At 39.6% G+C, this 14,714-nt stretch overlaps 1 protein-coding gene across 21 annotated transcripts in view; it reads right to left on the bottom strand.

The window, feature by feature from the left end:
• Dnah6 (dynein axonemal heavy chain 6) overlaps window positions 1-14,714 on the bottom strand; it is a 284,182-nt gene that overhangs the window by 200,244 nt on the left and 69,224 nt on the right. For 20 of the 21 annotated variants that reach the window (XR_007342085.1, XR_007342086.1, XR_007342087.1 and 17 more), the window contains 3 exons: window positions 14,481-14,609; window positions 3,467-3,580; window positions 1,658-1,801 (listed from right to left, as the gene is read on the bottom strand). Coding sequence is in view for 18 of the 21 variants with exons in the window: in XM_015499875.2 (XP_015355361.1) it covers window positions 1,658-1,801; window positions 3,467-3,580; window positions 14,481-14,609 (387 nt within the window). In the remaining 3 variants the exon portion in view is untranslated. The remainder of the gene's footprint in view (window positions 1-1,657; window positions 1,802-3,466; window positions 3,581-14,480; window positions 14,610-14,714) is intronic. The other variant, XM_048787442.1, reaches the window with a different exon arrangement.

Below are 14,714 nucleotides of genomic sequence, written 5' to 3'. Positions count from 1 at the left end.
GGCCGCCCCGTGCTCGGTGTTCGCTCCGATAAGATCAGGTTCTAAGAAGCACCCAGGCACTGAACCCTAGCAATCTGTCTGCAAGCCGCAGGCGAATGGCAGCCTGAAATCACCTGATCTATGGCTGAATGAGCTGCGGTCAGTCGAAAACAGGGATGGTGACGTCAGCTTTCCAACATGGTGGCTGCTGGCCTCCTCTGTGGTCTGACCGGTGTGGAGAACCGAGATGGACCGCTTCCTTCCCCCGTCTCGACCCCAGAATTCAGCCCTGAGTACGGTGCTTGCACGGCTGGCAGAAACTGCAGCGCTGTATCCCTGCGTCGCTATCTCCTCGTTTCCCAGCGCGCGCTGCAGACTCTAGCCGCGGGGCGATTTGCTGAATAAGCAGTGTTACCCTCCGTGCGACAAACCTCTCGCGTTTGAGTCCCCGTAGCCGATTCTCGTGCGATGGAAATCCTTCCTCCAGGTTCCGGAGCACCCCACTATTGCTGGAAATTCCTAACAAGATATCCTTTAGCCGTCCTGACTTGTCATACTCCCACACAGTGAAGCGGCACACGGGGGCAATGCACTCCCCTCGCCGCCATCTTCCTCTGTTCAGCATCTTATCATGTGTTGTTTGAAGAAATGTCTTTTGGATATTTTTCTCAGTTTAAAAAGTTATTTACCTTTTTATATTTTAGTTGTAAGAGTATATTATGCATTGTAAATACTAGTACAAGCACATGGAAGAATCTTAAATGCATTTTTCTAAGTGAATAAAGCTAGACCCAAAAGGCTGCATTTTTTACTATTCTATTTATATAACACTCTGTAAAAAACTTCAATCAGAACAGAAAACTAATCCGTGGTTGCTTGAAATAGTGATGGAGGGAGGGGCTGGCTATAAAGTTTTCTATCCTGAGAATTGGGGTTGATGGAGCTTCTGTATATTATTGTTGTGTTGGGTAGCTGACTACCTATTTGTAAAAACCCATAGGACTATATACCACAAGAAGTGACCTTTCCTATGTGCAAGTTTTTTTTTTTTAAAAAAAACTGTATTTTGAGGGTATCCAAGATGGAATGCAGACCATGATAAATGGAATTATTTACAACTGTCTGCTATAACTACACTAAAGACAACAGGGAAGAAAGAACCCGACATGTAAGTTTGGGAAAGTGTTTCATCCATATATTTAAGCTTAACAAGAAAAAAACATGGCAAAATTTCCCTTTCCTATCAGTTTCAAAGAGTCAGCCCTGAACACCTACTGATTAGCTTCTCAGCCTTCTTCACATCACAACACAACAGGAAAATGCTGTTGTTGTATGGTGCACAGGAGCAAATGGACAAGGCTGTCTTCACCTTACCTGGCTGTTTGAGGGCACAGCAGATATGTTTCTTGGCACAAATACTTCATATTCCTGCATTATGTATCCTACCACTTGGGAAATTTGTATTTTGAATGCTTTTTTAACCAAGACATTTAATTGTATGATTTGGTTGGTCAGTTGAAGCTATGAATGCAGTCTGTGCTACTGAAAACAAATGAATTGGACTTTCTTCTCTCTGCAAAATTAACTTAATCAGGAAATATTTTCTTATTTTGGTATCTTAAGCATCAATTAACAGCAGATTCACCTGAGTTTCTGAAATAATTTCTAACAACCTTACCTTTTCTTTCATTTTTTCCACTTTACTTTTGATCTGGGGTACTACATTGTTGGGTGGCAAGCCTTTTTCCAATTGATTCACAATTTTGGCATATTTAGAAACCTGACTGTTTAGGAATTCTGGATCCAGGGAGTCAAATTTGGACTATACAAATTAGAAAAAGAAAAATCTAAGTTAAAATATGATAACAGTCAAGCTTGAAATAGCAAAAAGTATTTTACTTTACAGTTATTTTTCTAGCACTTATATTGCTAATCTGAATCAACTCTCTCTGTATTTTTCAAAAGGCTTTACTTGTCAAAATTGCTAATAATATATCAGACATCAACTATTTATTCATATATTTGTCTCATCATTAAATGCATTATAATCCCTGGAATTTATTACTGAGGCTAAATACTTGTAGAGTCTTCTAAAGAAAAAAAATAACTATTTTTACTCTTTTAATCAGAAGTTTCAAATAATGCATGTAATGCAAATATTTTAAAGGTGTACTTCTACTATATGCATACATCTATAATAGTATGTGTTATATTAGCATATAAGTGTACACACTTTGATATCAGACAATCTTATGGATTAAGGGCAATAGAAAATTTGTAAATCTTCCATTTTCTTTTTTCCGCCTAGATTCAGCATTTTCCTTCTGTTCCTTAAAGAATTTTCTTGTGCATTTTCTAAGGTGAGTGCTGTAAAATATCATGGAAATCATAAAATTCTCTAAGCTTCTTCCTTACTTCTCAGAAGAATTTTTTTTTACTTCTGAGATAAGTGACAGATAAATTATAGGAGAATAACTAAAACTCCCTGATATTAGACCATATATTTCGCTTTTTTTTCTTCCTTCCACAAAAAGGTAAGTTCTATGAGGGCTTAGACTCTGTCCTTCTTATTCTCCACTGTTATTACCCACAGCTAGAACATGACTTGAGAAATGTTTCTTATGTCACTGTTTTTTGACCCAGACATGTGGCTTCTAAGTATAGGCTCAGCACAGGTAGGATGAATATGAAGTATAAAACATGACTTTTGAAGTTGATGGTATTTCCAACATGTCTATATCACATATGAAAGTATCAGTGGCCATATTCTGCCTCCTAGATGGTTGACCCTTATCAAGGTTTGAATATAAGGACATCCTAGAAACTATTATGGATATTGGTACTTGGCTCCCTGATTAAGAGAGTACTTCTAAACAGGTGCTGGGGATATAGCTCAGTTGGTAGAGTGCTTGCTTTGCATGCACAAGGCCCTGGGTTTGATTCCCAACACACACACACACACACACAGAGAGAGAGAGAGAGAGAGAGAGAGAGAGAGAGAGAGAACGAACTACTGAACTCTCTAGAGAGGATTCTAGATCTTCTTTTTCTAATCTTCTATCACACTGAACAAAACAGTTTCTTTTTTAAAAGAATAATAAGAATATAACTTTAGAAAACAGAAACCTAAAGCATGTAGATAATAAAAATCCTACAGTCCTCAAGATCACTGGAGTATATCATGATAACAACATGTTTTGAGAGCACAAAGAAGTTAGGTATCATGCAATGTGGTCCTTTGGTGCCTTCATCATTTATCCTCCTTAAATGGACGACCCAAGAACCCTGCCAACATACTTTTTGTCATTTAGTGACAAAAAGACCTCTTGTACTTTACTGGAAAACCAACAAAAATTCCTGTAAAATTATAACCTTGAATTTTTAATGTTAATAAGAATATACCAGGTTGCTATAAATGATAACCGATGTTATTAGGGTTTTAAGTTTAATTTAATAAAAACTTAAGAAATGAGAGCTTTTTACTTACCTTTAACCATTCTTGTTGGAGTTTATCCCATTCAGAGTAAGACTCCCAAAGCAATTGTTTGAGCTTCAGTTCAGCGCTAACTTCTTCCAAAGCTTCAAACTTGGACACTTCTACCTTTAAAAGCATAACAAATAAAGTGAATTACTTATTTTCAGATATTAATACCTTATACTATCTTTCTATTACTAATACTTAATACAGTGACTTCTTGGCACAAGATAGATCCTAAATGGGGAAATAAAAGGAAAGACAGAAACACATGAAAATTTAGAACACCATGAAATCCCACACATATTATATTTTTCATTTGAGTAACAAACTATAACTCTTAATATTTTTTAAAACTTAAATATATTTTTCTCCAAAGACATAAATACTATAAGACCCCCATGTGCATGCATTTTTTTATTTGGACCAGACACACATGTACATGCCTTTCTTTTTTGAAAAACAGATGAGTATTCAGAGGTATTGATTTCCTTCAGGGCTTCTGTATTTGGATGATAGATGATTGTGTGGTAGCTGGCGATGGGCAGGATAGTGAAGTTTAAGATAGATAGGACAACCTGTTTTTCACTTTGTTAAACCCCCATGAACTGCATATACACGTACAAAAAAAGAAGAATTCAAGAAAATCTGAAGAAAGCATTTTAATGAGGGGTTTTAAGATTGTCTTGGCTTGGAAGTGGGAAACCTACAGGGAGTTGGTTGCACGGAAATTGTTGGGCTTTGTGGTGAACTGGAGCCAGTTTTTCATTAAGAGCTAGAAATAATTTCCTGCAACCAAGATCATTTAGGTTTTCATTCCTATTCTTCAAATGGTTAAGAGCTGCAGAAAGGTTGGGTCAGAGACATTCATGAAGGCAGAATCATCCAAGTGTAGATGAAGCATGTACAAAGAGGGATATACTTCTATTTCAGGCTGTTTTCTTAAATACTTTTAAACTTATGTTTTTCTTTTTATTGTGGTAAAAATACATAATAAGAACTAGCTTTTTAACAAATTTTTAAGTGTACAGGGTTGTTAACTCTAACAATATTAACAATGTTATACAGGAAATCTCTAATGCTTTTTCATTTTGCATAACAGAAACTGTGTGCTCATTTTCCTTCACCTCAAGTCCCTGGCAACCACCATTCTACTTTCTGCATTTACAGTATGACTATATTAGATATTTCATGTAAGTGGAATCATGCAGTGTTTGCCTTCTGTAACTGGCTTATTTCACATAGCATAATGTTCTCCAGGCTCATTTATGTTGAATATAACATAATTTCCTTCTTTTTAAAGACTGAATAATATTCTGTTGAATGCATATGCCACATTTTCTGTATCCTTTTATCAATTGATGGACATTGAGGTTGTTTCTACATCTTGACCATTGTTAGTAATGTTGCAATGGCCGGGTGCAGTGACACACACTTATAATACCATAAGGTATTACACCTCAGGATGCTGAGACAGGAAGATTGTGAACTCAAAGCCAGCCTCATCAAAAGCAAGGCACTAAGCAACTCATTGAGACCCTGTCTCTTATAAAAAATACAAAATAGGGTTGGGGATGTGGCTCAGTGATTGAGTGCCCCTGAGTTCAATCCCTACTACCAATCATAATCATAATCATAATCATGTTGCAATGAACTTGGGAGTGCAAATATTTCTTCAAAATCTTGGATGTAAATCAGGATTCATAATCTATATGAATATATGCCTAGAATTTGGATTGAGAGGTCATATTTTAGTTCTATTTTCAATTTTTTGAGAATCTACCATACTGTTTTTCATAGTGATTTCATTTTACATCCCCAACTAACAGTATAGAAGGTTCCAATTTCTCCATATCCTCACCAATACTTGCTATTTATTTTATATTTATAATGGTCATGCTAATAGGTAAGAAGCAATACCTTGATTTGGTTTTTATTCATTGTTTTGGCCGATTAGTCATGCTGAGTATCTTTACATCTAGCCATTGGCCATTCCTATATCTTCTTTGGAGAAAAGTCTATTCAATCCCTTTGCCCATTTAAATATCACATTATTTGCTGCTTGATGTTGAACTGTAGAAATTTCTCATATGTTTTGATAACTCCTTATCAAATATGTGGCATAAAAGACATTTTCCCCTATCTTGTAGGTTGACTTTTCAACCCTATCTATGGTTTCATTGGCAGTACAGAAGCTTTTGAGTTTGATTTAGTTCCATTTGTCTGTTTCTGTTTTTGTTGTCTTGACTTTTGGTGTCATATCCAAGAAACCATAGCCAAGAACAGTGTCATGAGATTTCCCTGTCTTCTAGGAATTTATTATGTTGCTGTTTAGCATTCTTTTGTCACAAATTGAAGGACTCCCTTTAGAATTTCTTATAAAGTATGCTTAGTGATTATGAGCTTCCTCAGCTTTTGTTTATCTGGGAAGGTATTTATTTCTTCTTAATTTTTGAAGGGTAGTTTTGCCAGATATAGTAATAGTGGTTGGTAACTGATTTTTCATTCAGAGCTTTGAATATATCATCTTATTCCTTTCTGGCTTGCAAGGTTTTTGCTGAGAAATCAACTGACAGTCTTATTGAAATCCCTTGTATATTTTAAGTCACATTTCTCTTGGTGTTTCCAAAAGTCTCTCTTTGTCCACTGATACTTTAATTATGATGTATGTCATTATTAGTGTGGACCTCTTTGGGTTCATCCTTTTCGAAAAGTTTTTGGGCTTTAGTCTCAATAGTGATTTTCTACTCTACATTTGGGAAATTATCGGCCATTATTTTATAAAATAAACTTTCTATCTTATTTTTTTCTCTCTCCTCCTTTTTGGATTCTCATAAAGTGAAAATTGGTCTGCTTAATTATCTCCTATAAGCCCTTTAAGCCATTTTCACTTTTTAAAATTTTTTTCCTTTGGATAATTTCAAGTGATCTGTCTTTGAGTTCACTAATTCTTTCTTTGCTTGATCAGATTTGCTTTTAAAATTTTCTAGTAAATTATTCAGTTCATTTACTGTATTCTTCACTTCCATAAATTTTGTTTTTTTAAAAATACACATTTTCCCCATCTCTATATTGAACTACTCACTTTTCATGCACCATCATCCTGTAATTTTTAAGCATATTTATGACTGTTCTCTTTTCCTGGTAGTCTTTCTAAAAATTGCTAGAAGCACCTGTATCTCTTTTTCTTTTGTCTTCATATTTTTTAAAGACACATTTTTTTCAGCTTTTTAAATCCACACTTTCAGGCCTGGTTTAGGTGAGGATCTCTTCTTTCATTAAATTAGAACATCAGTGCAAGCCAAATCAGGCAATATTAATGGAATCATAACACACATATGAGTGTAAAAGAAGTTTAAATCTTAAGAAAGGATAGAAGGTCTTTAATAAACCAAATGTAAACGTCCATATACATTTATCTGATAATTTTCTATAATTTACAATCACTTTTTTTTAAATTTTTTATTGTGGGTTGTTCAAAACATTACAAATTTCTTCACATATCATATTCCACACTTTGATTCAAGTGAGTTATGAACTCCCACCTTCACCCCATACACAGATTGCAGAATCACATCAGTTACACATACATTGATTTACATATTGCCATACTAGTGTCTGTTGTGCTCCGCTGCCTTTCCCATCCTCCACCCTCCCCCCTCCCCACCTCTCCCCTCCCCTCCCCTCCTCTCTCTCTACCCCCTCCACTGTATAACCCTGAGGGTCTCCTTCCATTACCATGCAATTTCCCTTCTCTCTCCCTTTCCCTCCCACCTCTCATCCCTGTTAAATGTTAATCTTCTTCTCCTGCTCTTCGTCCCTACTCTGATCTTAGTTACTCTCCTTATATCAAAGAAGACATTTGGCATTTGTTTTTTAGGGATTGGCTAGCTTCACTTAGCATAATCTGCTCTAATGCCATCCATTTCCCTGCAAATTCTATGATTTTGTCATTTTTTAATGCAGAGTAATACTCCATTGTGTATAAATGCCACATTTTTTTTATCCATTCGTCTATTGAAGGGCATCTAGGTTGGTTCCACAGTCTTGCTATTGTGAATTGTGCTGCTATGAACATCGATGTAGCAGTGTCCCTGTAGCATGCTCTTTTTAGGTCTTTAGGGAATAGACCAAGAAGGGGAATAGCTGGGTCAAATGGTGGCTCCATTCCCAGCTTTCCAAGAAATCTCCATACTGCTTTCCAAATTGGCTGCACCAATCTGCAGTCCCACCAGCAATGTACAAGTGTACCCTTTTCCCCACATCCTCGCCAGCACTTGTTGTTGTTTGACTTCCTAATGGCTGCCAATCTTACTGGAGTGAGATGGTATCTTAGGGTGGTTTTGATTTGCATTTCTCTGACAGCTAGAGATGGTGAGCATTTTTTCATGTACTTGTTGATTGACTGTATGTCCTCCTCTGAGAAGTGTCTGTTCAGGTCCTTGGCCCATTTGTTGATTGGGTTGTTTGTTCTCTTATTGTCTAATTTTTTGAGTTCTTTGTATACTCTGGATATTAGGGCTCTATCTGAAGTGTGAGGAGTAAAGATTTGTTCCCAGGGTGTAGGCTCCCTATTTACCTCTCTTATTGTTTCTTTTGCTGAGAAAAAACTTTTTAGTTTGAGTAAGTCCCATTTGTTGATTCTAGTTATTAACTTTTGTGCTATGGGTGTCCTATTGAGGAATTTGGAGCCCGACCCCACAGTATGTAGATCGTAGCCAACTTTTTCTTCTATCAGACGGCGTGTCTCTGATTTGATATCAAGCTCCTTGATCCATTTTGAATTCACTTTTGTGCATGGCGAGAGAAAGGGATTCAGTTTCATTTTGTTGCATATGGATTTCCAGTTTTCCCAGCACCATTTGTTGAAGATGCTATCCTTCCTCCATTGCATGCTTTTAGCCCCTTTATCAAATATAAGATAGTTGTAGTTTTGTGGATTGGTTTCTGTGTCCTCTATTCTGTACCATTGGTCCACCCGCCTGTTTTGGTACCAGTACCATGCTGTTTTTGTTACTATTGCTCTGTAGTATAGTTTGAAGTCTGGTATCGCTATACCGCCTGATTCACACTTCCTGCTTAGCATTGTTTTTGCTATTCTGGGTCTTTTATTTTTCCATATGAATTTCATGATTGCTTTCTCTATTTCTACAAGAAATGCCGTTGGGATTTTGATTGGCATTGCATTAAACCTATAGAGAACTTTTGGTAATATCGCCATTTTGATGATGTTAGTTCTGCCTATCCATGAACAGGGTATATTTTTCCATCTTCTAAGATCTTCTTCTATTTCTCTCTTTAGGGTTCTGTAGTTTTCATTGTATAAGTCTTTCACCTCTTTTGTTAGGTTGATTCCCAAGTATTTTATTTTTTTTGAAGATATTGTGAATGGAGTGGTTGTCCTCATTTCCATTTCAGAGGATTTGTCGCTGATATACAGGAATGCCTTTGATTTATGCGTGTTGATTTTATATCCTGCCACTTTGCTGAATTCATTTATTAGCTCTAATAGTTTCTTTGTAGAGCCTTTTGGGTCTGCTAGGTATAGAATCATATCATCTGCAAATAGTGATAATTTAAGTTCTTCTTTTCCTATTTTGATGCCTTTAATTTCTTTCGTCTGTCTAATTGCTCTGGCCAGTGTTTCGAGAACTATGTTGAACAGAAGTGGAGAGAGAGGGCATCCCTGTCTTGTTCCAGATTTTAGAGGGAATGCCTTCAGTTTTTCTCCATTCAGAATGATGCTAGCCTGAGGCTTAGCATAGATTGCTTTTACAATATTGAGGTATGTTCCTGTTATCCCTAGTTTTTCTAGAGTTTTGAACATAAAGGGATGCTGTACTTTGTCGAATGCTTTTTCCGCATCTATCGAGATGATCATATGGTTCTTATTTTTAAGTCTATTGATGTGGTGAATAACATTTATTGATTTCCGTATATTGAACCAGCCTTGCATCCCAGGGATGAATCCTACTTGATCATGGTGCACAATTTTTTTGATATGTTTTTGTATCCGATTCGCCAGAATTTTATTGAGGATTTTTGCATCTAGGTTCATTAGAGATATTGGTCTGTAGTTTTCTTTCTTTGAAGTGTCTTTGTCTGGTTTAGGTATCAGGGTGATGTTGGCCTCATAGAATGAATTTGGAAGTTCTCCCTCCTTTTCTATTTCCTGAAGTAGCTTGAAAAGTATTGGTATTAGTTCTTCTTTAAAGGTTTTGTAAAATTCTGCTGTATACCCATCCGGTCCTGGGCTTTTCTTAGTTGGTAGTCTTTTGATGGTTTCTTCTATTTCCTCAATTGATATTGGTCTGTTTAGGTTGTCTATATCCTCCTGACTCAATCTGGGCAGATCATATGACTTAAGAAATTTATCTATGCCTTCACTATCTTCTAATTTATTGGAGTATAAGGATTCAAAATAGTTTTTGATTATCTTCTGTATTTCTGAAGTGTCTGTTGTGATATTGCCTTTTTCATCCCGTATGCTAGTAATTTGAGTTCTCTCTCTTCTTCTCTTCGCTAGCATGGCTAAGGGTCTGTCGATTTTGTTTATTTTTTCAAAGAACCAACTTTTAGTTTTGTCAATTTTTTCAATTGTTTCTTTTGTTTCGATTTCATTAATTTCAGCTCTGATTTTAATTATTTCTTGCCTTCTACTTCTTTTGCTGTTGTTTTGCTCTTCTTTTTCTAGGATTTTGAGATGAAGTATGAGATCATTTATTTGTTGGTTTTTTCTTTTTTTAAGGAATGAACTCCAAGCAATGAATTTTCCTCTTAGAACTGCTTTCAATGTGTCCCATAGATTCCGATATGTTGTGTCTGTGTTTTCATTTATCTCTAAGAATTTTTTAATTTCCTCCTTGATGTCTTCTATAACCCATTGATCATTCAGTAACCTATTGTTCATTCTCCAAGTGATGTATGCTTTTTCCTTCCTTCTTTTATCGTTGATTTTCAGTTTCATTCCATTATGATCAGATAAGATGCATGGTATTATCTCTACTCCTTTATATTGTCTAAGAGTTGCCCTGTGACATAATATATGATCTATTTTTGAGAAGGATCCATGTGCTGCTGAGAAAAAAGTGTAACTGCTTGATGTTGGGTGGTATACTCTATATATGTCAATTAGGTCTAGGTTATTAATAGTGTTATTGAGTTCTATAGTTTCCTTATTCAACTTTTGTTTGGAAGATCTGTCCAGTGGCGAGAGAGGTGTGTTGAAGTCTCCCATGATTATGGTATGGTGGTCTATTAGACTCTTGAACTTGAGAAGAGTTTGTTTGACGAACATAGCTGCACCATTGTTTGGGGCATAAATATTTATGATTGTTATGTCTTGTTGGTGTATGGTTCCCTTAAGCAGTATGTAGTGTCCCTCTTTATCCCTTTTGATTAACTTTGGCTTGAAATCTATTTTATTTGATATGAGTATGGACACTCCTGCTTGTTTCCGAAGTCCATATGAGTGATATGATTTTTCCCAACCTTTCACCTTCAGCCTATGTATGTCTTTTCCTATCAAATGCGTCTCCTGTAGGCAGCATATTGTTGGGTCTTGTTTTGTGATCCATTCTACTAGCCTGTGTCTCTTAATTGGTGAGTTTAAGCCATTAACATTTAGGGTTATTATTGAGATATGGGTTGTTCTTCCAGCCATATTTGTTTATTTCTGTTACTAAACATGGTTTGTTTTCCTCTTTGATTATTTCCCCCCCCTTTACTGTCCTACCTCCCACTGTTGGTTTTCATTGTTATTTTCCATTTCCTCTTCCTGTAATGTTTTGCCGAGGATGTTTTGAAGAGATGGTTTTCTAGCTGCAAATTCTTTTAACTTTTGTTTATCGTGGAAGGTTTTAATTTCATCTTCCATCCTGAAGCTTAATTTCGCTGGATACACAATTCTTGGTTGGAACCCATTTTCTTTCAGTGTTTGAAATATGTTATTCCAGGATCTTCTAGCTTTCAGAGTCTGTGTTGAAAGATCAGCTGTTATCCTGATTGGCTTACCCCTAAATGTAATCTGCTTCCTTTCTCTTGTAGCTTTTAAAATTCTCTCCTTATTCTGTATGTTGGGCATCTTCATTATAATGTGTCTAGGTGTGGATCTCTTATGATTTTGCACATTCGGCGTCCTGTAGGCTTCTAGGATTTGGGATTCTGTCTCATTCTTCAAGTCTGGGAAGTTTTCTCGTATTATTTCATTGAATAGATTGCTCATTCCTTTGGTTTGGAGCTCTGTACCTTCCTGTATCCCAATGACTCTTAAGTTTGGTCTCTTAATGTTATCCCATATTTCTTGGATGTTCTGCTCATGGTTTCTTAACAGTCTTGCTGAGCTGTCTATGTTCTTTTCCAGTTGAAATACTTTGTCTTCATTGTCTGATGTTCTATCTTCTAAGTGTTCTACTCTGCTGGTAGTATTCTCCATTGAGTTTTTAAGTTGGTTTATTGCTTCCTGCATTTCTAGGATTTCTGTTTGTTTGTTTTTTATAACCTCTATCTCCCTGTATAGTTGATCCTTTGCTTCCTGGATTTGTTTGCGTAATTCATTGTCGAAGTGATCTTTCATTGTCTGATTTTGCTGTTTAATGTCTTCCTTGATACTCCAGATCATCTGAAGCATGTATATCCTGAATTCTTTATCTGACATTCCATCTGCTGCAGCTGTTACCTCTTCTAAAGTTGCGTTGACCTGCATTGCTTGTGGTCCTTTCTTTCCTTGTCTTTTCATACTGCTTGCGTATCTTTCCTGCAGGTGCGGGCGGCGGCTCTGCTCTCTCCTTATTCCAATTGGGGTGTCGTGGCTACCACGCCGGCAGGTCACTGGGCCTGTTCTGGGCGCTGGCGGCGGCTCTGTTCTGCCCCTACTCCAATTGGGGTGACGAGTGTACCACGCCGGCAGGCCACCGGGCCTGATCCGCCGGTCGGTTGCAGGTTTGCCTACCCTGCAGGCGCGGGCGGCGGCTCTACTCTGCCCCTACTCCAAATGGGGTGACGTGTCTGTCGTACCGGCAGGCCACTGGGCCTGTCCCGCTGGTCGGTCGCAGATCTGCCCACCTTTCGGGCACGGGTGGAGGCTCTGCTCTGCCCCTACTCCAATTGGGGTGTCGTGACTACCCCGCCTGCAGGACGCTGGGCCTGTTCCTGGCACGGGCGGCGACTCTGCTCTGCCACTACTCCAATTAGGGTGGTGTTTGTACCACGCCGGCAGGCTCCTGGGCCTGATCCGCCGGTCTGTTGTAGGTCTGCCTACCTTGGAGGCGCGGGCAGCGGATCTGCCCTGCCCCTCCTACCACGCCTGCGGACCCCTGGGTCTGATCTGCAGTTTGATCACTGGTCTGCTCACCCTGCGGGCACGGGTGGCGGTTCCGCTCCGCCCCCACTCCAATTGGGGTCACGTGACCACCACACCGGCAGGGCCTGATCCGGGCGTGGGAGAAGGATCTGCTCTGCCCCTACTCCAGTTGGGGTGACATGTGTACCACACTGGCAGGCCACTGGGCCTGACCCGCCCGGCTGTCACAGGTCTGTTTACCTTGCAAGCGCGAACGGCGGCTCTGCCCTGCCCCTCCTACCACGCCCATGTACCACTGGGTCGCGGGTCTGCCCACCTTGCGGGTGCGAGTGGCGGCTCCGCTCCGCCCCCTCTCCAATTGGGGTCACGCGGTCACCACGCTGGCGAGCCGCTGGGCCTGCTCCGGGCGCTGGCGGCGGCCCGGCTTCTCCCCTCTGGCTCAACGACAAATTGAGGAGACTCGGGTGACTGTGCCTCACCCCCCCTACCAGGAGACCAACTGCTTATGTCACCGCTGGAATTGATGAAGTTCTCTCCTCCGCCGCTTTCTGCTGACATCAGATCTCTGCCATGTTGGTATCCTATGCGAATGGCAGCATTTCGTTCCCCTTGCCGGGCAACCAAAGCAACGGGTGAGTCCTGACCGGCCCTCAGCAGGACCCGGACCGAGAAGCAGTTTCCGCGGGCTCCTAGCCCCGGGCCAGGGAAGTTCCGGGAGCCGGAACTCGGCCGCTCCGTGCTCGGTGTAAGCTCCTATAAGTGTAAGCTCCAAGAAGCAGTCCCCGCGGGCTCAGTTCCGGGAGCCGGAATTCGGCTGCTTAGTGCTTGTTGTATGCTCTGATAGGAGCAGGGTCCAAGAAGCAGCCTCCGCAGGCTCCGCGGCCCTGGGCCAGGGCGGTTCCGGGACGGTTCCGGGAGCCGGAACTCGGCCGCCCCGCGCTCGGTGTTCGCTCCGATAAGATCAGGTTCTAAGAAGCACCCAGGCACTGAACCCTAGCAATCTGTCTGCAAGCCGCAGGCGAATTGCAGCCTGAAATTACCTGATCTATGGCTGAATGAGCTGCGGTCAGTCGAAAACAGGGAAGGTGACGTCAGTTTACCAACATGGTGGCTGCTGGCCTCCTCTGTGGTCTGACCGGTGTGGAGAACCGAGATGGACCGCTTCCTTCCCCCGTCTCGAACCCAGAATTCAGCCCTGAGTACGGTGCTTGCACGGCTGGCAGAAACTGCAGCGCTGTAACCCTGCGTCTCTATCCCAGCGCGCGCTGCAGACTCTAGCCGCGGGGCGATTTGCTGAATAAGCAGTGTTACCCTCCGTGCGACAAACCTCTCGCGTTTGAGTCCCCGTAGCCGATCCTCGTGCGATGGAAATCCTTCCTCCAGGTTCCGGAGCACCCCACTATTGCTGGAAATTCCTAACAAGATATCCTTTAGCCGTCCTGACTTGTCATACTCCCACACAGTGAAGCGGCACACGGGGGCAATGCACTCCCCTCGCTGCCATCTTCTACAATCACTTTTTAATAACAAAGATATATTATCTATTGGGGATATATATATATATATATATATTTAAAAGGCAGAAACATATCAAATTTTGTAACTGACACTGTAGCATAACAACTAACACATAGTTGACCAAACACAAAGTGTTTATGATCACATTGTTACGTGTACTATTTCTATGCACACATTTTAGAAACAGATATACAGAATTGTCATTACCTTGAAATTCTTCTGGTAGGATTTATATTGAAAGGCACGTTTTTGAAGATCATCTAGAACACTTTGTAGATCACTTAAAATATTCTTTATTTTTTCTTGATCAGTGTTTATATCCAAAATCTGTGGATCCTATAAAATTAAGATAAATTTTGGTTAGTAATGACTATTTTTTGAGGCAGAACAATTAAATTAAATTAATTAATAAAGATTAAATATGATTTAAAAAGATTAATA

This window comes from Marmota marmota, unplaced genomic scaffold (genome assembly GCF_001458135.2).
Source record: "Marmota marmota marmota unplaced genomic scaffold, marMar, whole genome shotgun sequence".
NCBI lineage: Eukaryota > Metazoa > Chordata > Mammalia > Rodentia > Sciuridae > Marmota > Marmota marmota.
This window is presented reverse-complemented; position numbering and strand designations above follow the sequence as displayed.